This window comes from Sorex araneus, chromosome 5, assembly GCF_027595985.1.
Source record: "Sorex araneus isolate mSorAra2 chromosome 5, mSorAra2.pri, whole genome shotgun sequence".
NCBI classification, from domain to species: Eukaryota; Metazoa; Chordata; class Mammalia; order Eulipotyphla; family Soricidae; genus Sorex; species Sorex araneus.
This window is the reverse complement of record NC_073306.1, coordinates 73024671-73047585: the sequence shown is the minus strand read 5'-3', so window position 1 is coordinate 73047585 and position 22915 is coordinate 73024671. Positions and strand designations below refer to the sequence as shown.

At 45.4% G+C, this 22915-nt stretch overlaps 1 protein-coding gene across 11 annotated transcripts in view; it reads left to right on the top strand.

The window, feature by feature from the left end:
• Positions 1–4455: 4455 nt before the first annotated feature.
• The window catches only part of SSX2IP (SSX family member 2 interacting protein), a 44511-nt gene continuing 26051 nt past the window's right edge, over positions 4456–22915 (top strand). For 2 of the 11 annotated variants that reach the window (XM_055138825.1, XM_055138823.1), the window contains exon 1: positions 16717–16805. In XM_055138825.1, coding sequence (XP_054994800.1) covers positions 16759–16805 — 47 coding nt within the window. In that variant the 5' untranslated portion in view covers positions 16717–16758. The other 9 variants (XM_055138822.1, XM_055138821.1, XM_055138828.1 and 6 more) reach the window with 8 other exon arrangements.

Sequence of the window (22915 nt, the reverse complement as noted above, 5' to 3'; positions counted from 1 at the left end):
ACTGGAAAATATGCTGGAAGTAGCCCCTGAGCATTCCAGAACAATTAATATGGGAGAAACAGGCAATTGGACACCAACACAACAAAGGCTAATTGAAATTTGTTATTTTTGCTCAGAAAGAAAGCTTCCAAAAGAAATAGAAATGGAGCAGACACTCAATAGACCAGACAAAAATCTAAAGCTCCAAGAATGGAACCTTCAGACAATATCCAGTGATGTCTGCTTTTGCATGTTTGTGTGTGGAAGGGTGGGTGGCATAGATAATGATGGGAGATAGTGTCTTTTTCTGGGAATTTTCACCTGGGTGGAGGCGGAATGGAAAGCGAACAGCAGTGTTCTGTTTCTGGTTGGGTTTTCCCCTCCCTTACAAACTCAGCCAGCATTTGTAAGTGGCATAGTACTTGTTATTTCAAGCCAGACTCCAACTGGCCAAAATCCAAAGGGATTGGCCAGAAATGAATCATCTTTGGAAATGCAACATGGTGCAGAAATTCGCTTGGAGAGCCAGAGGAGTCAAACCTAACAAAGTTTAAGGCCACCCACTAAAGGAAGCAGAGCTGGTGGCTGAACTCTGCCTGTGGTCAGAGCTGCTCTCTGCCCATTCCCGAGGGTCTCCTCCCATTCCCTCTCCTCTTCCCTGAGCTGACCAGGCATCAGGGAAGTCTCTGAGGCTCCCAACGGTTGGAATCTTGCCTCTACTATCTCCCAGCTAATGACAAACATCCCCCAATTGGCTCAGTGAGTAAAATGAGACTGTAGCTATGAATGTTCTTAGCACAGCAGCGAGTGGGCCTTGATTTATTCACCCTGACACCCTTGGAAACATGGTCCTGGCTAGAACACAGAATTAATGAGTGAGGCCATTAAGGCGAGGTGACTCAGCCCACATTCAGATCTGTTGCAGCATGCAGGGCCTCACAAGACATGTTCTCCATTTGGATCTAGAAATTGCTATTGCGATTGCAATACCCCAGATGGTAGGAATTACAGCTGAAAGCCTTTATCATTCAGCTCATCATTATTCAGATCTGAACAGACACACATGAGTAGTAACTTTGTGGCCTAAATGTTTGCAAGAGTATTTGAAACATTGGTTTCTGAGGAATATAGATGAATAAAACAAAGGGTGGTTATTAACAACTCACACACTAAAGTCAGAGCCTATTTCAACATTACAATTGTATCACAATAGTATGTCCATGCAAACTGTCCAATGTAATAAAAGTTAACAAAATGCAATGTAAGGGGCTGGTGATTCAGGTACTGCCTTGCTGATCCAGGCTGGATCCCTGGTACCAAATATCCTTTGAGCCCCATCAAGATGTTCTGTACATTACTGAGTGTAGCCCCCCCAAATAAAAACCCCCAAAGAGTAACAATGTTCTTTCCCTCCCTCTCTGCCTCCTTCCATGCCCCAGTGCACGCATGGGGGTGCTGAAGCCTTAGAGACAAATTCACCCACTAGGTCCCTTGGGCCTCCATTCCAATGGAGAACACAAACATAAAGGAGGAAACAAGAAAACCAGGCCCGAGATTGTTGCTTTATATGTATTGAGATCCAGGAAGAAAAAGACCTTTATGGAGGCAAGGTGCTTGGCTTGCATATGGTCCACTCAGATTGATTCTTGGCACAGCACATGGTACCACCCCACCCCCTACCCCGACCCCCATTTCTCCAGGAATGATCTTGGAGTACTGAGCTAGCAGTGATCCCTTAGCAACATCTGGTGTGGGAGAGGAAGGAGGTGGGCAGGCAGGCGGGCCTTGTGGGAAGAGTCTCTCCCACCAGAGGACCAAAAAGGGGACAGATGAGTTTGTGTGGACTCCATGCAATAAAACCCTTTCCCTGAAGCACCAAGCCATTCACCCCCATGAGGCCTTGGGTACTGAGCAGAATTAGGCCACAGGCTCAGTATTTAAGCAAAGGGGGATAGAGACCCAGGAGGGGTCTAGATGAGTGGATCTCTGGTGTGATTTGAAGAAACAGAAGAGGATCCCCAAGACCATTTTAGGAGCTCTGCAAGTTAAAACTAGTTTCTAAGTTCCCTGAACATCACTTGACTTCTGAGTGTGCAGTGGAGTTCCCCAAAGCAACCTAAAGGAGCGCCACTGATGGATCTTCCAAACTAATGATTGGTAGTGACCTGTGCTGACTACCTTTAGGCTGAGGCCTTAGGGTTGTGGACATACTAGTCACAAATACTTAGTAGTTCTCCAGAGAAAAGTGTGTATACTTACCTGGGGGGGTGGGGTACAGTGACTATGCACACCATTGAAGAACATATAATGAATTTACATAGGCACACGCTGCATGTGCAGAAAATGATATAGAAACATCATCAGGAACTTTAAAAGTCTAGTAATGAGGAAACAAGAATTCCATTGCACAGTGTCCACTGACTAGTTCTCTCCAGTCATCGGCCAGATTCTTTACTAGTATGTAGGTGTGTGTGAGCTTCTGTCAGGGTTAAATCATAGCCACAAGAATGTTGAACAGAGAGGGACTATCACATCATTCAAACAGATATCACTGTTTTGCTTCCTTAATCTAGGGGTCAATCTGGAGTGAGTCCAATTTGGGGGCACAAAGGTACACAAAACTTTGATCATTTTTTTGGTTTGGGGGGTCATACCCAGTGGCGCTCAGGACTTAACTCCTGGCTCTGTGCTTAGGGATCATTCCTGGTAGAGTTTGGGGATCAGAAGGGTTGTCAGGGATCAGACCAAGGTCAGCTGTATGCAAGGCAATCACCCACTGTATCATGGCTCTGGCCCATAAAGCTTTAATAATTTGATTCCAAATGAAATGCAACAGGCATTTTAAAAAAAACCTATATTCTTCCAGTAAACCAGACTTTGAAGAAATTTTCATATTTTGTTTTGTTTTCAGGCCACACCTGGGAGTGCTCAGGACATATTCCTGGCTCTGCCATCAGGGACTGAACCGAGGATGGACTTATGTAAGGCAAGCACGCTACCTGCTGTGTTATCAGTCCTCCAGCCCCAAGAAGAAATTTTCAGTCTCCAAAGTAACTTCATTTTTTTTACACCTTATAATAAAGTTTTCTCCCATAAAATGTACTTTTTAAGTATCGTTTATTGTTCCTACACACACACACACACACACACACACACACACACACACACACACACACACACACCCCCCTCCCCATAGGTATCCTGGGTCTGGGAGTAAGATAACCATTTGTAATAACTGATTCCTTCCTTTCCGCAAGGCCAAAACTGCTTGGCAGTGTCCTTGTAATGTCAGGATCCTTGTATTATCGAGCTTACCAGTATTTAGCCGAACCTCCTGCACAGATACTAAATGTAAAGGGGCGGCTGGGGAACGGAGGGGGCCGTATGGGATGCCGAGGATCGAACCCGTGTTGGCTGCGTGTGCCTTACAACCAATGCTATCTTTCCGGCCACACCTCTCACTACTTCTTACTCTCCCTATTTTCGTTTCAAAGTTCCCTCAAGGGCCTCCTTAAAGGACAAAACCTCTTTCCTCTTGAGTATACTCCTTAACTTTCACTAAAACCCCGAAATCATCCAAGTACAGCTCTGTTTTCGTCATGTGTTCACATGCATGATTCTCAGGCCGCCAGACTCGCCGGGAAGTCTCCAGCACTGGGGAATGAATGGGGCGAAGGGGCAGCAGCGGGTATTTCCCCTGCACAGCGGTGCTGGGTGGGTGTGAGACGCCCTGCACCAACTTCTGATTCACGCGGAGCCAATTTCTCCCGTCTTGCCGCGCCCTCCTGCCCAGCGCGTTTCTTTGCCCTCATTTTTCACCTGCCACTTTCTCCTGGTTGGCTTGTTTACACCCGCGATCTCCCGGGCTCGAGCCTGGCTTCCCCCGGGCCTGACCTAATTCTGGGTGCCGGCTGTTCGCCTCATTTCTCCACTTTTGCGAGCGCACGTGTGTCTCTTCTGGGAACTCCACTTTTTTGCTGGGTGGCTGTTAGGGGTTCAGTGCAGTTGGGAACACGTGCTTCAGAGGAGCCCCGACTCCCCTTCCCCCGGCCCCTCCCCAGACCAGCCCGTCCCATCACGGTTCCCACCCTCACCCCCGAGTTTTGCAGGCGAGAGGAGGGGGCGGGGCAGCAGGGCTGGGCCGGGTGAACCGCGGGGCGTAACAGGTGCCGCAGCCGCAGCTGCGCCCGGGGATAAGATTTTCTTTTCGCTCCGGATTTTTTTTTTTTTTTGGAGGGGGCGGGAGGGAGGAGACTCCAGAGGGCCCCCACCGGACCAATGCAGGCCGCGGTTGTTCGTCGCCTAGCAACTAGCGGGGCCAATGAGAGGCGGCGGCCCCTGCCGCGCGGCGGCGCGGGGGCGGGGTGGGAACCTCGCGAACCTGCGGAGCCGGGCCGCGGCGCGGCGCGGGGCGGGGCGGAGCGTCACGCAGGCGGGCTCGGGGTGGGGGGGGTCTGGCGGGGCGGGGACCGGGGGCGGAGACTGGCCGCCGGCGCGGGGCGCTGCTGCGTTCCGCGGCGCCGCTGCGGGGCCCTCGGGGCTGCGCTCGCGGGTCTGGGACTCGGAGCGGTGCCTTTTCCCGCTGCTCCTGCGGGGCCGTGACGGTGAGAGGCCAGCCCCGCTGCGGGAATTGTGACGCGTCGCCCCCCGCAGGGCCGGCGGTGCCCAGCCTTGCCCGGGCGGACCCGGGGCAGGGCGGGGTGGTGGGGGCGGCGGGCAGGACCGTGGACACGCTCGGTGGAGGGCGGGCGCGGAGGTGAGCGCTGGCACCTGGCTTGGCGCCGCGCCGCGCCGAGCCGCTCGGCCGAGCCCTGGCGCACGGGCCGTTGGGGCCGTTGCAGCTGGCGGGCGAGCGTTGGGCCGGGGCGCGCCGACTGCAGGAGACACTAGTAGGTGCCGGCTCGTGGTGGGGCCGCGGGGAAGGGTCTCTCCAAGCCGGCAACGCTGCGCCCGCACCTTCGGTGGCCTCCGGTGTGGGGGAAGCTCCAGCCCCTCTCCAGGATGCAGCGGAGGGTGGCGCCGGGCGTGTGATGAGCCGCGCGGGGCCGTGGGGGGGGGGGCGGCAGGAGGAGACGGCAGGGGGGCAGGGTCGCGGCGGCTGCGGGTCTCCCGTGCCCGGGGCTGCGGGGTTTGCTGGCGCCCGCCGCTAGAGGCCGGCGTCAGAACGACTTACCGGAGGATGGCCCTTGGCCGCAGCCGCGGAAAGAGAAGCCCGGGAGAGAGGTCTAGTCCCGGGGGGCTGGGTGGGGGGGCCGGGGTGGGGAGAACTGACATCATCTTAAGAAGCAGACGTGTAGGAGAGCCACGGGGCCCGAGAATTTTTATAGCTAAACGCAGTCCGTCGGATTGGGAGCTCCCTGCCCCCGTTTGAGCAACGGTTATAGCTGATCTCCAAGATCACTTGGGCCCTAGGACGTGGAATCCGCTGGAAAACGTTTGTCCTCTGCACTTGTGATGTCGGGGACTTGGGGGGCTTATTTGAGCCCCGTTTCGGGGTCCGTAGTTGTGATCGCCAGACTACGTTGCTTGCAAAGCTGATCGAGTTCTTGTTGAGTCTCAGAGAATTGACATTTGGGGGGGTGGGCGGCGAGTGGTCGGATGGGCGACGGGTGGAGTATTTTTAAGTGGCACCTTTTCCCAAGCCGGTTGGTTTCCAAGTAGGAGAGGAAGACCCGAAATTGCCGGGCTTCCTTAACAATTGGGATAGATTAGTGTCTAGATCTCGGACTGCCTGAGTGCTAGGTGCCTCGGTGTTCTTAGGAGGAGTGGTTCACTGTGTACGTAAAAGAAAATTCTGGCATAGGTATGACTTGACACATTTAAGAGACTGGGTAACATTCGAAAAGAATTAGGGCTGGAGAGTTGGGGGGTGGGAGGGGAATACCTTTAGAATTAAAGTTTAGGCCTCACGATATTGAAACTAGAAGGTAAAGGTGGAGTATGAACTTGGACTCAGCAGCAAACTTGAATGCATCATAGCTCTTATCCTAGACTCGCATCACCTGCAGGCCCAGGTGGCATCGATGATTCATTCCGACAAACAAGTAGAAGCTCATTAACGAACTTGACTGTGCTTGCTGTCAGTTGAGAATTTATCAAAGGATTCTTGTGTGTGTTGGACAGTGGTGGGGGGGAAGGAAGTAGTAAAATTTGGGGGATTTTCCTCCTGCCCCTTCTCTCACATCTTGTGGTGCTGGTGTCTCTCTGTCCTGGCTCTGAGCTCAGGGATCACTCCTGGGCTGTGCTTGGGGGTCCAAATCTGGTGCCCAGGATCCAACCTAGGCTCACAAGGTGAGCACCCTGCTCTCTGCACTCTCTCTGATCTGAAACTAGTTCAAATAAAGACTCTTGTAAGTGACTTGAAGGGCCTCTTCAGCCAAGTTGTTTTACACCCTCTTTCCCTTCTCTTTCCCATCTGTACAGTGACAATAGCAGAGCCTGCAGATTAAGTGACATGGGTGAAGTAGCTGAAGAGAAATGCAAAGACTTAAGTTATTCTGGGATCAAATGTGACGATCCTATAACACATTGCTTCCCCTGGCAAGACTTGTTAAAAAGGATGTTACGTTCCAAGCATGCTGAGGGTGGTATATGTCAGCTGTTATGAATTGCCAAAGCCCCCAAGGCCACCACAAAGTTAGGTTTCTATGTTCTTGGTGTCTCAAAAAATAACCTGTGTAGCTGCTTTGGGTGAAGCTGGTGTGATAGTTGATTTTAATGGACATTTAAGTACCTTCTGTGGAGTATATGCACCTAGATAAGGCACTTGTATAGCATGATATGATTTTAGTTTATGTCATCAGTTTGCACTGTTGCTTTCCCAAAGCTTTTTAAGAGGCATTTTTCGGTCCAGATCTGTAGCACAGAGGGTAGGGCATTTGCCTTTCACATGGCCAACCTGGGTTCAGTCGTTAGCATCCCACATAGTCTTCCAAGCACTGCCAGGAGTAACCCCTAAGCTCCACTGGATGTGACCCTAAAAGGAAAAAAAAAGGCATTTTAAAAAAATGTTTTCATAATATATCATCTGTGAATATGCCTCACTGCCTTACTAGTTGTTCAGGACAGGTTTTTAATAGCTTGTGGGTCGGGTTCTTTGGCCCACACCTGGAGGTGCTCAGGGCTTACTCCTGGCTCTCTGAGAGGGATCACTCCTGGCAGAGCTTAGTTGCCCATATGTAGTGCCTGGGACTGGACCTGTTTGGGCAGTGTACAAGGCAGACAACTTAACTACTGTATTCTTGATCCAACCCTCTGTGTCTGTATTATGTCTTTAGTTGTGGTGATCCTGAGTGCTGGTTGGAAAAATACAGATTGCTGAATTTATGAGTTTGTGGAGAGAGGTAGAACAGGGAAATACACCACTCATTATGGCTATTGGACTCCACCCTAAAAATCTTTACTTTGACAGTGGGTTAGTATAGTACCAGCAGATATATTGCATTGTACTTTCATAATTACCCTTTCAATAAATACTGAACACTTAAGCTGCTTCTTGCCAGATATGAAGATAAAAATGATGACTGTTGTCTTGAAGAGTTTATTTTTAGGAAATTTTTAGTATAATAGTGAGGGGCAGTAAAAAACAGAATAGACGTTGCAAATACAAGACCTTAGAAAAATGAATTTGAGGGACTGGAGCAATAGCACAGTGGGTAGGGTGTTTGCCTTGCACATGGCTGACCCGGGTTCAATTCCCAGCATCCCATATGGTCCCCTGAGCACCACCAGGAATGATTCCTGAGTGAAAAGCCAGGAATAACCCCTGAGCATCACTGGATGTGACCCAAAGAGAAAAAAAAAAAAGAATTTGAGTTGGAGTTGATCTAGAGAGGTAGTGTTTGCCAGGTGAATGCTCGGCATGTTCAGCCTGGTATAGCACTGAGGAAGTACAAGTGGCTTGGTCATTGGAGCTGGAGGGTTGGATAGAGATAAAGTTGGAGAGAAAGGCCTGGCTATGACTAGAGGAGGCTTTGACTAGTGAAGGTGGTGGGACCTTTAGAAGTTTTTGTTCAGAGGGAGTATGATTGATTTTTTTCTTTTAGAAGGGTATTCCCACTACAATCAGTAATTTGGGTATTCCAAAAGTGCTCTGACATAGATCATCTGAGAGATAGCATCCCTGTCTAGCAGTGAAAGAGTTGGCAGATGTTTTGTAAATACCCTCAGAACTTTAGGAAAAATCGGGACTGATGATTATGCCAAGTACAGTAACAGTGATGCGTCTCATTCTCCTGACCCCGAAAGAGCCTCTAATGCGGCACCATTAGGAAGGACGAGTAAAGAGAAGCTGCTAAAATATCAGGGCTAGTACGAATGGAGATATTACTGGGCCCGCTCGAGCAAATCGAGGATCAACGGGATAATAGTGATTAATTATAAAAACCAAAATTTGAGTTTCTTCTACTTTTAAGTAAGAAGGAACTAGATACAAAGGTAAGCTACAAGCCCTTTCAGTTGGGGTGGTGACACTCATGTTCAGCACTCCATTATAATTGTGATCAGACCCATAAAAATGGTCCTAGCCATTTAGGAATCTGGAGTGAGAGAAGACAGAAAGAGCCTTTCAAATTTAAAGTCACTTTTTAATAGACATTAATTATAATGTCATTACATTTTAATAGACATTCAACAGCAGCCAGTTAAGTAAGCAGAACAACCTTAAATGGAATATTTACAGTTCTCGTCTAACCCTTGCTTTACTCATTGTGCCCCCCCATCTTGCCCGCTCTAACTCTCCTGTGTTAAATTTTGGTTTAACCATCAATACTAGCCACTTGGTCTTGAAACAAGTTAACTACTTAATCTCGATCTTCTCTGTGCCATAGTCATCTCATTTAGAAAATGGGGATAGTTATTCCCCCTTAGTGGAGTGTAGGTTATGAAGAAAATACATTATAGTAGAATGGTGCCTGGAAAAATTGCTTATTAATTGAGCAATTAATGCCTAACATTAGTTATTAATATTCTAATAATTCTAGTATCGAGTCATTACTTTTTTCTAGTATTCTAAAACTGCTGTGATTAAGAATAATTAGAAGATAAGGTAATTTTTTTAAAACTCGTGGACCTGTCCTTGATTAGCCTATGGATTTACACAATGCTTCTTGACTAAGTGATACTTGTTTATTATCTGCTTGTTTTTCTTACTCGCTGGTTACTTTTCTGAAATTGTTCATTTTTATTCCTCTCAGCTTATTGTAATGTCACAAATCTAATCTGGTTTATTCTTTCCCTTGGCTCTTGCCATTTCTGTGACGTTGCTGCTGTTTCTTACCTGCCCCTTTTGAGTTTTGCCCTTGATTTTCTACGCATCGCCCCTTCCTGTATGCATGTCCCCCTTGGCGAACATCTTCGCCTGCTGCTTCTGCTCTCCCACACCGCACTCGCCATTGTCTTCACATCATTTTGTTAGGCGCGAATATGAAGGGGGGAAAATCTTAGGTGACTTTGAATTGGAAGCATTTGTTCAAAGACTTGCTTTTTTTCTTTTTATCCATTGTTTTGTTTAGTTGAGGTTTCTGCCCTGTATACGCTGCCCTGATTTTTTTTGACTCTTGGCCCTGGAGTTAATCCCCACTGAATGTCTCATGAGGGCAACTGTAAACCTGGTAAGTTGCAGCTGAGCTCATTATCTCCACATACACACTTAGCCCAACCCAGCCCTTCGTCACCTTACTCCTGTTCTCCTTATCTCAGTGATACTATTATCTGTCTGGTACCAGAAGACAGGCCTTCTCAGGAGAGAAAAGGTGGCTGCCTTCTGTATGCTTGGCGCGGAGCTCGTCACTCCAGCTTGGAAGCATTTCCTGTCTGTCCTTCACTGTCCTTCTTGTCACTGTGTCAGCCAGCTGGGCCCTGACCATGAACTGCCCAGTTCACTCTTAATATTTTTATTCTAGGGCTCCTGAAAATAGGTATTGTTAAGATGGGGGGAGAGGGGCTGGAGCAATAGCACAGCGGGTAGGGTGTTTGCCTTGCACGCAGCCGACCCGGGTTCGATTCCCAGCATCCCATATGGTCCCCTGAGTACAACCAGGAGTGATTCCTGAGTGCAAAGCCAGGAGTAGCCCCTGTGCATCGCCAGGTGTGACCCAAAAAGCAAAAAAAAAAAAAAAAAAAAAACCATTTCTCTATGTAGTCTTTATAAAACCAGAAAGGGGGGCAGGGGCTCTTAAGTATCAAGAGTACCCGGGATACTCTAGTGTTGAGTAAAGGCTGGAATCAGCGAGGCTTTGGTGTCATAAATAGCTAGTTTTTATCCTTTCAAGTTAAAAAGTGGGGCTTTTATTTCTGCCTTCGCATTCATACCTGGTAGGCTACCTAATCCCTGAACCTTGTATTCTTTGTGTTTCCTCCTCGAGCCCTTGTAGAGATAAGTGATGTAACCTCTGGGCCGCATCTGGCTCACGGCAGAGACTGAGTGGGTCTCTCATCTAATTAGCCAGTGCAGGGGATCTGAATTCCCTGTCCATGGAGCCTTTGTAACGTGTGCAGAGCTGCATGGATCCTGTGGAACTGTATTGCATGTGGCCTGATTTTATACAAAGTGTGGGCAAGCGTCACTGGTTTTGAACTTTTGGAGTCATAGTTGGGTTACAGAATCTAAAACAACAGCAACGAAAATTAGTTTTGGATTCTGTAACCCAACTGTGCTTAGAAAAATGTCGTCACTGAGCTGACAGTTGTTAGACCAGTTTCTTTGTGCTTCAATACAGAGACTGAATCAGTGCAGTTTATAACTGTTTAAAATAGTGAAAACAGCTCATTTAAATAATAAAAAAAGTAAAGGGCTTTAGGTGCAAAGAATTGTACAAATTATATTCTCTGGCTCAGTTCTCATAATTTGTTTTCTATTTATTAAATTTTAATAATAGCCACCGACTAACAAAACTAGGACCTTGAAACTATCTCAGAATCTATGTGCTTCTCCATCCCTCTTTTCTTTTTCCTTTACACTCTTAACTAAATCTTTATTTTCAGCACTCTAGACATTTTAAAAATATGAATGAATAATAGTGGTGGGGTTGGTGTCCAAATATTAAATGTAATCAAATATTGTGAACCAACTTTATAAAAAATTTAAAAATAGGATTTTTATAATGTGTACTTTTCACATGTATATAGTTAATAGTATATTTGCATGTCCTATCTTCGTTTTTTACATTATAACGTTGAAATTCACTTATTGTTGAGAGTTCTCTGTATAGTGTGTCATTGAAATTGATTGCTGTATAGTATTCTGTTGTGCAGACATGCCTCCATTTATCCATCCTCTTACTTGCTTGCATTGTTATGCTCTTGTGCTACTTTGCCTCAGTGAGTGCTGCTATTTATATTTTTTGCCATACATACACAGGTGTTTCTCTTGGATTTCTCTATTCAGGAGTGGATTGATAGGATTAAAGTATTGAAAGAACACGAACATGAATTGCAGCTTCAGGCTGTTTGTTTTTCAGACATTCTTACCACTCTCCAGGCTTTTGTCTCTCCTAGCCAGATGTTCTCTAGGACTTTGATTTCCAGCCCTTATTTAGTACTTTGGCAAACGTTGACATTTTTCTTGGAATGTCTTCTTTAACATCCTTAGATAAGAATTTCTTTTTGGTTTTCTGAGTACTGCATGAATAGTATGCTAACTTATATAGAGCCACATTCAACAGAACGCAGCTGTGTTTTCGAACTTTGTGCATCAGAATTACATGGAGGGTCGCTCAAGCACAGATTTTGGGGACCCATCCTCAGAGTTTCTGAATCTATTGGCCTGCAGTAGGGTGTGAAATTTGTATTTTTAACAAGTGCTCAATTGCTGTTGGTGCTGCTGGTGCTAGACCACATTTTCAGAACTGTCACCAGTGGTTGAATTCATGCTAAATAAGTAAAGAACTATTACAGATAAGTGATTATACTATTGCAGAACAAATTTATGGGTCATGTTTTGTTTATTTTTATTTTTTTAAGTGTTGCTTATTGCTTAGTTATTTGGGGAATAAAATAGCATTTACTGGTGACTTTCTTGTGCTTGTTTTTATATTTGGTTTGGTTTAGGTTTTCCTGATCAGTGCTCAGGCGCTACTCCCAGCTCCCTGCTTTGTGGGGACTGTAGGTCCCCTACACTGCTTCTCCCTGTTGAGCTTTCTGCTCTCTAAATAGGAACTGTTAAATTTTATTTGGACACTAGTTGATTTTTAAATTTTTTATTTTCTCTTTGTGGTGCCGTCAAATCCAGGGCCTCACATGCAAGGCACGTGCCGTACCACTGAGCTACATTTCTAGCCCTCTCTGTTGTCTTTAGCCTTCCAAAATATGATAGATCTTAAAATAGTGCTTCATTTTTCCCTTCCTTCCTTCCTTCCTTCCTTCCTTCCTTCCTTCCTTCCTTCCTTCCTTCCTTCCTTCCTTCCTTCCTTCCTTCCTTCCTTCCTTCCTCCCTCCCTCCCTCCCTCCCTCCCTCCCTCTCTTCCTCCCTCCCTTCCTCCCTTCCTCCCTTCTTCCCTTCCTCCCTTCCTCCTGGCTCTTTGGTCAGGGATCACTCCTGGTGGTGCTCAGGAGACCATCTGGGGTGCCAAGGATCAAACTCTGGTCAGCTGTGTATAAGGCAAATGCCCTATCAACTGAATTCTGTATTATCTGGCCCCTTTGGCCCTTTTTCTTAATCTCTTGTAAGTATATATTGCTATTCCTATGTGTGCAACAGAGGGATTAGGAATAGTTATACTGTCTGAAATGTATGCTTTTGATTCATACACTGAATCACCTTGTTGCCAATGCCATTTCGATTGAAAATTCTTATAATTTGAGGCATGGCAAAAGTGTTAATTCTCACCTGTCATATCATTACAGTAGCCTGCTTCACACAAACATGTCATTAAACTTAGGTGGATAATCAAACTTGATAGGGTTCTACCATGGGTGAGTTATGGTGCCTCATACCAAAAAGGGGCACATACAGGCACAGTAACAGCCCTACAGCCCAGCTTCTCAATTTAGGTGGTGGGAGAGCTGTTTCATTAGTTAGATCTGTTCTGCAATAGACTTCATGCAAAGTGTTCTTGAAGCACAAAGAGAAGATAAATGATAGTTTTTGGGGAAAGCCTAGCACATTTGGACTCCACTTATTAAAGTTAAAATTAATTTCTTTTTGAATTGCTTCATGTTTTGTTCCCTTTGCACAGTTTATATTCCAATTACTTAATTGGAATAATTGCTATGTGATTGTTGCTTAGTCTCAGAGTGAGGTGGTAGGGAAGGGAGTACCTCTGTATGTGTGTGCAATAGTTAAAGATAAACTATCATTTATCTTTATTTATTGAAGGGATTCAATAAATAAAGACACTAAATAGGTTTTTAGGATTTGAATCTGGCTTTGTCACATTGTCACCCGATGATCCTTGGCAATAGAGTTTTCTAGGCCAGTTTCCTCGGTTGTAATATGGGGGTAGATAGCTTTTGAGTTCTTTTGAGATTGAGTTAATAGGTGTAAAATGCTTTAACTTGTTTGCCAGTAAAATAGTTTGTGCTTAATACATTTTGTTATTGTTAAAATTGGGTACAGTTTCATTTGGAATCATGCAGATGCATTTTCTGTTATAAAACATGAAGACATTTTGACATAAATGGAGGTACTTGGGCCCATATAAAATAAATTATAATGCAATTGAAAGTTTCCCTTTCCACACACACACTTTTTTTTTAAGAGAAAGATTGTTCTTTTAATTAAAAACAAACCATTCTCTCCCACCTCTCTTTCCTTTCATTGCTATGATGGGGCTAAGGGCGTGTTGCTTGCACCCATTCAGATGCTTGCGTGCTGCTGGGGCTCACCCTCATACCTGAGGTAAACATGGCCTTCCATTTTGAATTGAAAGTTCTTTTTATTTTTACCTGAGCTGAAACTGGTTTAAAGGCTATGTGGTTCAGCTTCTCAATGTTTTAGATACGAAAACCGAAGACCCTGTGGTTGCCCAAGGTTGCTCAGAAAGGTGGAAGAATCCTTTGACTTCTGACTCTGGGTCTGGTGGTCCTCATCCCTCTGTGTGGATTCCCCAAAATGCCAGTGCCCAGGAAAAACCCAGCAGTCTACTTGGAGCATCACAACCAAAGCAGATGAAACCATAACAATAGAAATCATATACAATTCTGTAACACCAGGTAGTGTGGCATAGACTTCGAAGTAATATCTTGTATAACTTCATGAGCTACGTCTTTGAAGCCGGAAAATGTACTTTATTAGTTGATTGATTCAGATCCTTGATTAGGTAAGACCAGTGTTTTGAGAAGAATCTAAATAGTTATTTGTAGAATCCATTCTTTTCCCTACTTCCCTCTTACCAAGCTTGGATTATAAATGACCCAGAAGGAGAATCCCTCTTTGCAAGGTTGGCAGAACTTGGTGTGTCTCCTCATCCGTGGGGCAGAGTCCTGCTCTGTTCAGGGCCTGGACCCCTCTAGCTCTGCCTGGTGAGTAGGCGCTAGGGTGCAGCCCTTTCCTGCTTGCTTGGACGTGAGAGCAGGTGAGGTATTTACTGGGAGTGCAGTTGACTTGTAGAAAGAGAAGTGTTCCTCTTGAGTGACTGGTGTGCCACTAAGGACTGCCTGGGACCGAGGTAGCAATGCTTTCACACATGGGAATTTTACTTAACATTGCACAAATCCACTATGGTCCGTTTGTTTGTTTGTTTTGCTTTTTGAGATGGATGCACTCCCAAGCAGTGCTCAGGTGTTCTGCTGGTCACCGATAGCCATCACATGGTCAGCCTGGGCAAGGTTGTGCGAGGACTCAGTATGGTGCCACTTGGCCCCCTCAGTGCTGGGAAGCACCAGGGCCATAAGCAGCGAAGCTCTGGAAGCTGGGCGGTAATGGATGGAACCTGGGTTGGGTGCATGTTCTGTGCAATGTCTCAGGTGTTAATATCTCACAGACTCTTACCCACCCTAAAACCTTTCCACTCTAAAGATGATAGATGTGGAGACTTGGTCCACTCTTTACTCCACTCATCCATCCACATGCTAGGCATATAGTGCTTGGTTATCTACATCCCAGTATTTTATTTATTATTTTTTTTAAATTTATTTATTTTTAATTAGAGAATCACTGTGAGGGTACAGTTACAGATTTATACACTTTTGTGCTTATATTTCCCTCATACAAAGTTCGGGAACCCATCCCTTCACCAGTGCCCATTCTCCACCACCCGTAAACCCAGCGTCCCTCCCACCCTCCCCAATCCCATCTCCCCCCCACCCCACCCTGCCACTGTGGCAGGGCATTCCCTTCTGTTCTCTCTCTCTATTTAGCTTCTACGGCCCTCCCGCAATAAAGGTGTTGAGTGGCTGCTGTGCTCAGTCTCTAACCCTCATTCAGCCCGCAGCTCCCTTCCCCCACATGGCCTTCGACTACAATATAGTTGGTGATCGCTTCTCTGAGTTGCCCTTTCCCCAGAACGTGAGGCCAGCCTCGAAGCCATGGAGTCAACCTCCTGGTACTTATTTCTACAGTTCTTGGGTGTTAGTCTCCCACTCTGTTATTCTATATACCATAGATGAGTGCAATCTTTCTATGTCTGTCTCTCTCTTTCTGACTCATTTCACTCAGCATGAAACTTTTCATGCCCATCCACTTAACTACAAAATTCTTGACCTCCTTTTTTCTAACAGCTGCATAGTATTCCATTGTATAGATGTACCAAGGTTTCCTCAACCAGTCATCCGTTCTGGGGCATTCGGGTTTTTTCCAGATTCTGGCTATTGTAAACAGTGCTGCTATGAACATACATGTGCAGATGTCATTTCGATTATACTTTTTTGCCTCTCTGGGATATATTCCCAGCAGTGGTATTGCTGGGTCAAATGGGAATTCAATATCTAATTTTTTTGAGAATCGTCCAAATTGTTTTCCAGAAGGGCTGAACCAGTCGGCATTCCCACCAGCAGTGAAGAAGGGTCCCTTTCTTCCCACATCCTCTCCAACAGCGGTTGCTTTTGGGTCACACCCGGTGATGCACAGCGGTTACTCCTGGCTCTGCACTCAGGAATTACTCTTGACGGTGCTCAGGGGACCATATGGGATGTTGGGATTCGAACCCGGGTCGCAAACGCCCTACCCGCTGTGCTATCGCTCCAGCCTCTATATCCCAGTAAATGCCCAGTAACTGCCTTTGGGTAGCCAGTGATCGAGGGGAGAAATTGAGCTCAGACTCAATGATGAGGAAGGACCCAGCCATTGGTCTGCCCCAAGTCTCAACACTATTCTCCATTCTCAGTCAGGAGACTCAACAAGCCAGTGTAGATGATGAAGGAAATAACAGGTTTGGGGCTTCAGCCAATCAGATGGGTGTACAAAGAAAGGTTTTGGGGGGGAATTTTAAAGTAGGACTGGTATTTAAAGACTTTGGTGCTACCGTTTTGTTTTCTTAACAGTTGAGTTACTTTAAATTTGTGATATTTTAGTGAAAAACGCCCTGCAGTATTTAGAGCCCAGACGGGGCATAATGTTACTACATTCCCATGCAGGGAAAAGGTATTATTTTCTGACACTTGATTGAAGTTTGTTTTAGAATTCTGATTAGGTAGGCAGTTGTGCTTTTGCAAGTTTGAATTTTAAGCGAACTTGAAAAGAACACTTAAAAATAGTGTACTATGTGAAGGAAATCTTGCAATCAGGAGACTACTTATGTTTCTGCTGAACTTTCTTGCAGTTGGCAGATGTGTTAAGAGAGATTTTGGTGCTGAAGAGGGGTGAAGGACACGTTTCCCATTGCTGTTTTCCCTCATCCGTGTATGCATGCTGGAATGAACATGATCATTTATCATGGTTATTTACTCAGGTATTCATTTATTTCTCCTCATATTAATATGGGGGGACATGAATGCAAAAAGAAGTCTTGTTGGGAAGAGAATTCTTCCCAACAAGATCATGTGTGTATTAGTTTAGTGGGCTCTGTGGCGGGGGTAAGAATGACACTGTTTGGTGGAGAGCGTGGAGGAGGAAAGTACAGGTGCAGCCCACAGGTTGGATTCCATTTGTTTCATAAACATTTACTGAGCTCTTGCATGTTTCAGTAATTGTTGATGCAAAGGATGAATAGGTTCCCTAGCCCTGGAGAAGAGCTACTTCTACACCAGGGGGGAGACCCAGCTCCTCTCAAGTGGTGACTAATTGTAGTACTGGATGGTCGCTCGGTTAGAAACTGGTGAGATGGGCGTTTGTGTTGGATGATATTACTTCACTTGTGTTTCAGCAGGAAATGTGCCAATTTTGGAAGGAACCCAGGAATATGTGTCTTTAATGTGTATTGTTGGCACGACAAATTACTCCAGTATTTAGTGACTAAAAACAAGCATTTGTCTTCCAACATATGCCTGTCCAGAATGTGGCGTAGCTTATCTAGACGCTTCTGCCTGAGGAACTCTCCTAGCCTGCCCTACAAGTGTTGTCTTAACCTGTGTCGTCTTAAGTGGGGCAGCAGGGAGCTGCCTCCAGATGTGGGCAAAGGGTTATTGGCAGGCCTCAGGTGCTCACTGGCTTCTGACTGGCAAATCTGCTGCCTTAGCCTCTCCTGGGACTTGCTCACAAATGACAGCTTGCTTTCTCCAGAAAGGGATCTGGGAGACAGCAAGTAAGTAACCCCAGACCGAAGCCAGCCTCAGCGTTTTTATAATCTACTGTTGGAGAATGCTTATCATGTCTGCTGTATTCTGTCTGTTAGCATCTTGTCACCAACACCAGCTCACATCCAAGATGCAGAATTACTCAAAGGTGTGATGCGAGGATTTAGGAATGATGGAGGGCTATTCTAAATGTGTTCAGTCCCCTGATTCTACAGGGATTGATCCAGAATCCCTAAGTCTTTGGAGTAGAAGGGAGAACAACCAAAGAACTTTGCTGGTGGGAAAAAACAGATGTAATTAGCCTGAGTTAGAAATGTTTTTGCAGAACTTAAGTTTTGATATTGCAGTATTTACTCCTGGATGGAAAGTTCTAAAATGGATTATTTAATTTTCCCACATTAAGCTTCCTGTGCGATCTCATTTCTGGGAATTGCTCTTTGGCCTTTTCAACACCTTGTGTTTATAAATGAGAAAAAGCTCCTTGAGGCATGACAGACAAGTTGACAAACTGTGCCTCAGATAAGTGGTATATGAGTTCCTTTAGACCCAAAAAGCAAAAGAAAAAAAAAAGAAAAAGAAAAAAGAATTATATGCCTGGGCGAGAGCAGTAGTACAGCAGGTGCCCGGGTTCCATCCTCAGCATCCCATATGACCCCTGAGCACTGCCAGGAGTGATTCGTGAGTGAAAAGCCACAAGTAGCCACTGAGCACCACTGGGTGTGGTCCTCTCTACCTGCCCCTCCCCCCCAAAAAAGGTAAAGAATTATATGCCTAAGGGCCAGAGTGATAGTACAGTGGTAGCTAGAGTGCTTGTCTTGCAGCAGCCAACTCACTTTGCTTTTGGAATCGTGGATACTATGCTTTTTCCCCCTTTTTATCTTTATGTGGTTTTGTTTTGGGGCCACACGTAAGTGGTGTGATACCAGGGTTCAGGAATTATTTAGGCTTATTCCTGGCTCTGTGCTCAGGACTTACTCCTGGCAGGCTAAACGGGACCATAAGTGGTACCCAGGATTGAATCCAGGTCAGCTGTGTGCAAGATAAGCAGCCTATCTGCCGTATTATCGCTCCAGCCCCAGTATATTTATATTTTTTAAATGATGGGTGCACTGTATTATGTCTCTGGCCCCAGAATGGATAAGTATAAATTAATTTTAAGAACTCAGTCTTATTCTGCTTTGTTTTGTTTGGGGGCCACACCCTGGCAGTGCTCAGGGTCTCTTCCTGGGTCTGTGCTAGGGATCACTCCTGGCAGGGCTTGTGGGGCTACTGGGGTGTCAGGGATCCAACCTGGGACGGGTGTGTGAAAGGAAAGTGCCCTGCAGGCCGCACTATGTCTCCAGGCCCCTATTTTTCCATTTTTAATTTGTTTTTACCATTTAGGTAAAATGATTATGACAGTATTACATTTTACAGTTTTGATGAAGTGACTTCGCTTTCATCAGCACCAAAGAGCCCCGGCCCTCCCCTCTGTCTGGGTCACCCCGTGAGTCCCTCTCCCCTCTGCTCTGTGACTGCTTGCTTCCTAACCTCAGTTTTATATTCAGCAGCCAAGAGTTTGTCCTCCTTAGGTACTTTCCATTCCCTTATTCCTTATTTTGTTTCTCTTTACACTGCAGATGAGTGAGATTACCTGGTATTTTTCTCCCTCTGATTTATTTCACTTTAATATGATATTCTCCAGTTCCATCCAATATTTAGCAAAATGCAAGATTTTATTCTTTGTTACAGTTGCGTAATATTCTATAGTATTTTATATACCACAACTTATTTAACATTTTTTGTGTTTATTGACTGAGGTCCAGTGACTAACAGTACTATTAATGATGGTTTTCATATGCACATCATTCCAATACCACATCCAATATCAGAGTACCTGCCTGACCTCACTCTGGGTCCCCAAAACTCCTCCTTCTCAATCCTTCCCTGCCCCCAGAACTCAGTTCCTATTTTGTCCACTTTTGAAATACTAACTTTAAGATTCTCATTCAAATAATTGACAGCCTTCAACAATGAAATTTCAGTTGTGATTGAGCTAGTCTCACTTAAATCAATCTCTTGCTTTGGAGATCTACTTAAAATTCTTTGTCTCCTTTGAAAAACTGGGTAACTTTATTAATGTAAATCTCATAGTGTATAATTTGTGGCAATGTAGAATAGAGGAGAATGCTAGAAAGTGTGTTGAAACCATTCTGAAATGATATCTGGTTATTGTTTTATAACACTAAAATAGACTTCTGCTTTTTGTTAACTTTTAACTAGACCTTAATGTTTTTCCAGGGATTTTGTTTTTATTAACAGCAGGGGATAATTCATTGTTTAAATTGACAGAGAAAGAATAACTGACAAGTGGCTGTTTTAAAGAATGAATATCACTGTCATTGTCATTCTTTGTTCATTGGTTTGTTCGAGCAGGCGCCAGTAATCTCCATTCGTCCCTGTCGTGTGCTAGTGTAGCCTGATGGCGTATTGGGGACTTTCAGGATCAGGGGAATGAGGACCGTCATTGTTAACTGTTTTTGGCATATTGAGTATGCCAGGTAGCTTGCCAGGCTCTGCCATGCGGGCGGGATTCTTTCGGTAGCTTGCTGGGCTCTCTGAGAGGGATGGAGGCTTTTGGGGCAGCTTCTAATCCCCTTTACAGGTGTTCCCAGTCTACCGAATGTAAGCTTTTGGTCGACTGGCATGTTGTAATGATCTGCACACTGACAAACACGCACTGCCTGTGTCTCTGGGCAGCACCTGGGACATCTGCGGCCTCAGGTTGATCTCCTTGAGGTTGATGGAGTGCGCCTGGAGGTTGTTGAGCAGCTGGCAGAGCAGGACCCTATTGCGGAAGGTCTGTGCCAGGTTGACACCTGCGCTGAGTCCCAGGTCACCCGGTGGTCGACTGACTGCATCCCACAGTGGATGAGCCACTTTGAGCACTGCCGCCACGGCTCTATGTCCGTAGTGCTGAGACGACCCAGCCGGGGTAAGCGGTGCTGCCACGGTTTCTCCGTGCCCTGCCCAATGCCATTCTGTCTGAATCTTGCAAAACAGCCTGCAATGTCCATCAGGAATCCTATGTAGAGTTCCAGCAGGGATCACGCGTAGAGTTCCTTGCCTGGCGTGCTGAGCCGCACACTGTAAGAAGGTGAAACTATCAGTACTCAAATATTTCAGGGATCTCCCCTTCCAGTGGCATGTGGGGGTGTAATGGAATCGTCACTGCCCCAGGCAAAGATGAGGCTTTTGTCCTTGCAGAACCTGGATTTGTGTATTTACTCAAGGGCAGTGGCGCTCTAGCTCTCTCGCCACCCGTGTTCGGTGGTCTTCGCTTCTCCCACCTTGGGGAGGCTGATGGCAAGGGGCAGGCAAAGGAAGGAACGAGAGCCAGGCTGGTCGGTACTATTCACAGTTTATTCCAATCTCCTCCCCACTCCTCTGATTCTACTTCTGAATATGCACGGGTAAATGTTATACAGATAAAGGAGCAAGTATTATCTTATGTACAAATATATTAACAAAATCCAGGAAGAACTTGTAACATGGTTCTTTGTTTTTCTGATCTTTCCTGTTCTCCCAGCTTACCAATTACGAAGTGTCAGTTCACTATCTGATGTTTTTTTTTTCATTAGGATATGTGTCTCCAGGTAAAAGCTGGACATATATGACTTCTAGGGATTTATGTTAGACCTTTATTAAGAGCAAGTGAATTTTATTATTCTGCCATTTGTACAGGTCTGTGTCCTGATGATGATAGCAAAGTGATGTTTAAATATGTCCCACATCCAAGGCAGTCTGTTAAATGCTTTATGTGGATTATCTCAATCCTCAGGGGAAACTGTCAAGTAAACACTATCATTATGGCAACTTCCCAGCAGGAAGGACTTGGAGTGGCTCTGTAAGGCTTCTTTAGAATGGATGGGTTTACTGTCCCCTGGATCCTGTTTTGCCTTATACCTCCTGTCTCTGAAGGCCTAAAGTAACCACAACATCCTTACGTCCACCTTTATCCGTGCACCTATTTATCCTATTGCTTGACGGCAACTTTTTAGTATAGGGAGTGGAAGTACAAAATTACAAGTGCTTTTCTCATGGCCCGTGAGTAGGAAAATAACAAAAGATCGGTGTTAGTCTAGATAATCACTCCTGTAGTTTGCGTATGTGACATTGTAGCATCATATGACACAAAATGTCATCTTTATATAGGGGCAGGGCAATTTGGGTGCCACACCTGTCGATGCTAAGGACTTACACCTGGCTTTGTGCTCAGGGATCACTCCTGGTGGTGCTCTGTGGACCGTATGTGGTGCCAGAGAGAGAACAGGAGCGACTGCGTAGGAAGGCAAATAAATGCCCTGTCTGCCGCCCCCTCTCTCTCCAGTCCCTTTTGCCCACGTTTCAATCCTCCCTTGAGTTCTGTCTGTTTCCAGAACACACTCCTAATTCATCCAGGTCTGCTCCTGCCGTGTAACTAGAGTATAGTACTGGTCTTACCCAAACTGTTGCCGTGGTCGGATTTCTTCCAGCTCCCGCTGTTGCCCTCCACCTCTGCTCACAGAACAGAATAGCCAAAGAGCATTTTGGAAAAGAAGCTGATGTTTTGCAAATGATATTTATTTAGTATAAATAATTTTATACTAAAATTCTTCAGTGTCCTTGTCACTGAGTCAAATATTTAATTATTAAATATTTTCCTAATTTTCCGTTCCTAATTATTTATAAATATTTTAGTATAAATAACTGATATTTAGTTATTTTTTTAAGCCTGAGGGCAATCATGTTGCTTTCCTGCCTAACCTTCCTAAACAGTCTTTCATTGCATTTTAGAGAATGTTCAACTTTCTACAATTTATGCTTGCTTACTGGTGTTCTTAATTTTACATACCTCCTGGTGTTCTTAATTTTACATGCCTTCCAAGTTCATTTTCAGACTGACTCTTTGCATGGTTGATTTTTTCTACCTGGGTTGCAGACCAGGGGTTATTGTGTGGCTGACTCTGATCCTAGTAGATCTCCATTCAGATGTCAGCATCTCTGTGCAGTCTGCCTCGATCTCTGTCCGTTCCCTCATCCAGTACTCTCACAATGCTGTGTTCTGTTGTCCTGATCTTCCCCTTGTCATTCCCGGGCATTGCTGCTTTGTCATTTCCACTCCCACCAGAATGCTAACTTCTGGAGAGCAGGGCCTCCTCTCCACCCAGCACAGTTAAAGCTTCACTGAGTGAAGTTTTACCTTTAACATTATATTTTGATCACTACTGCACAGTCTTAAATACTCAGATCAAAGGTTGTCATTCCTGACCACAGTCCAAACCTAACCCAGGGCTTATTCTTTGAC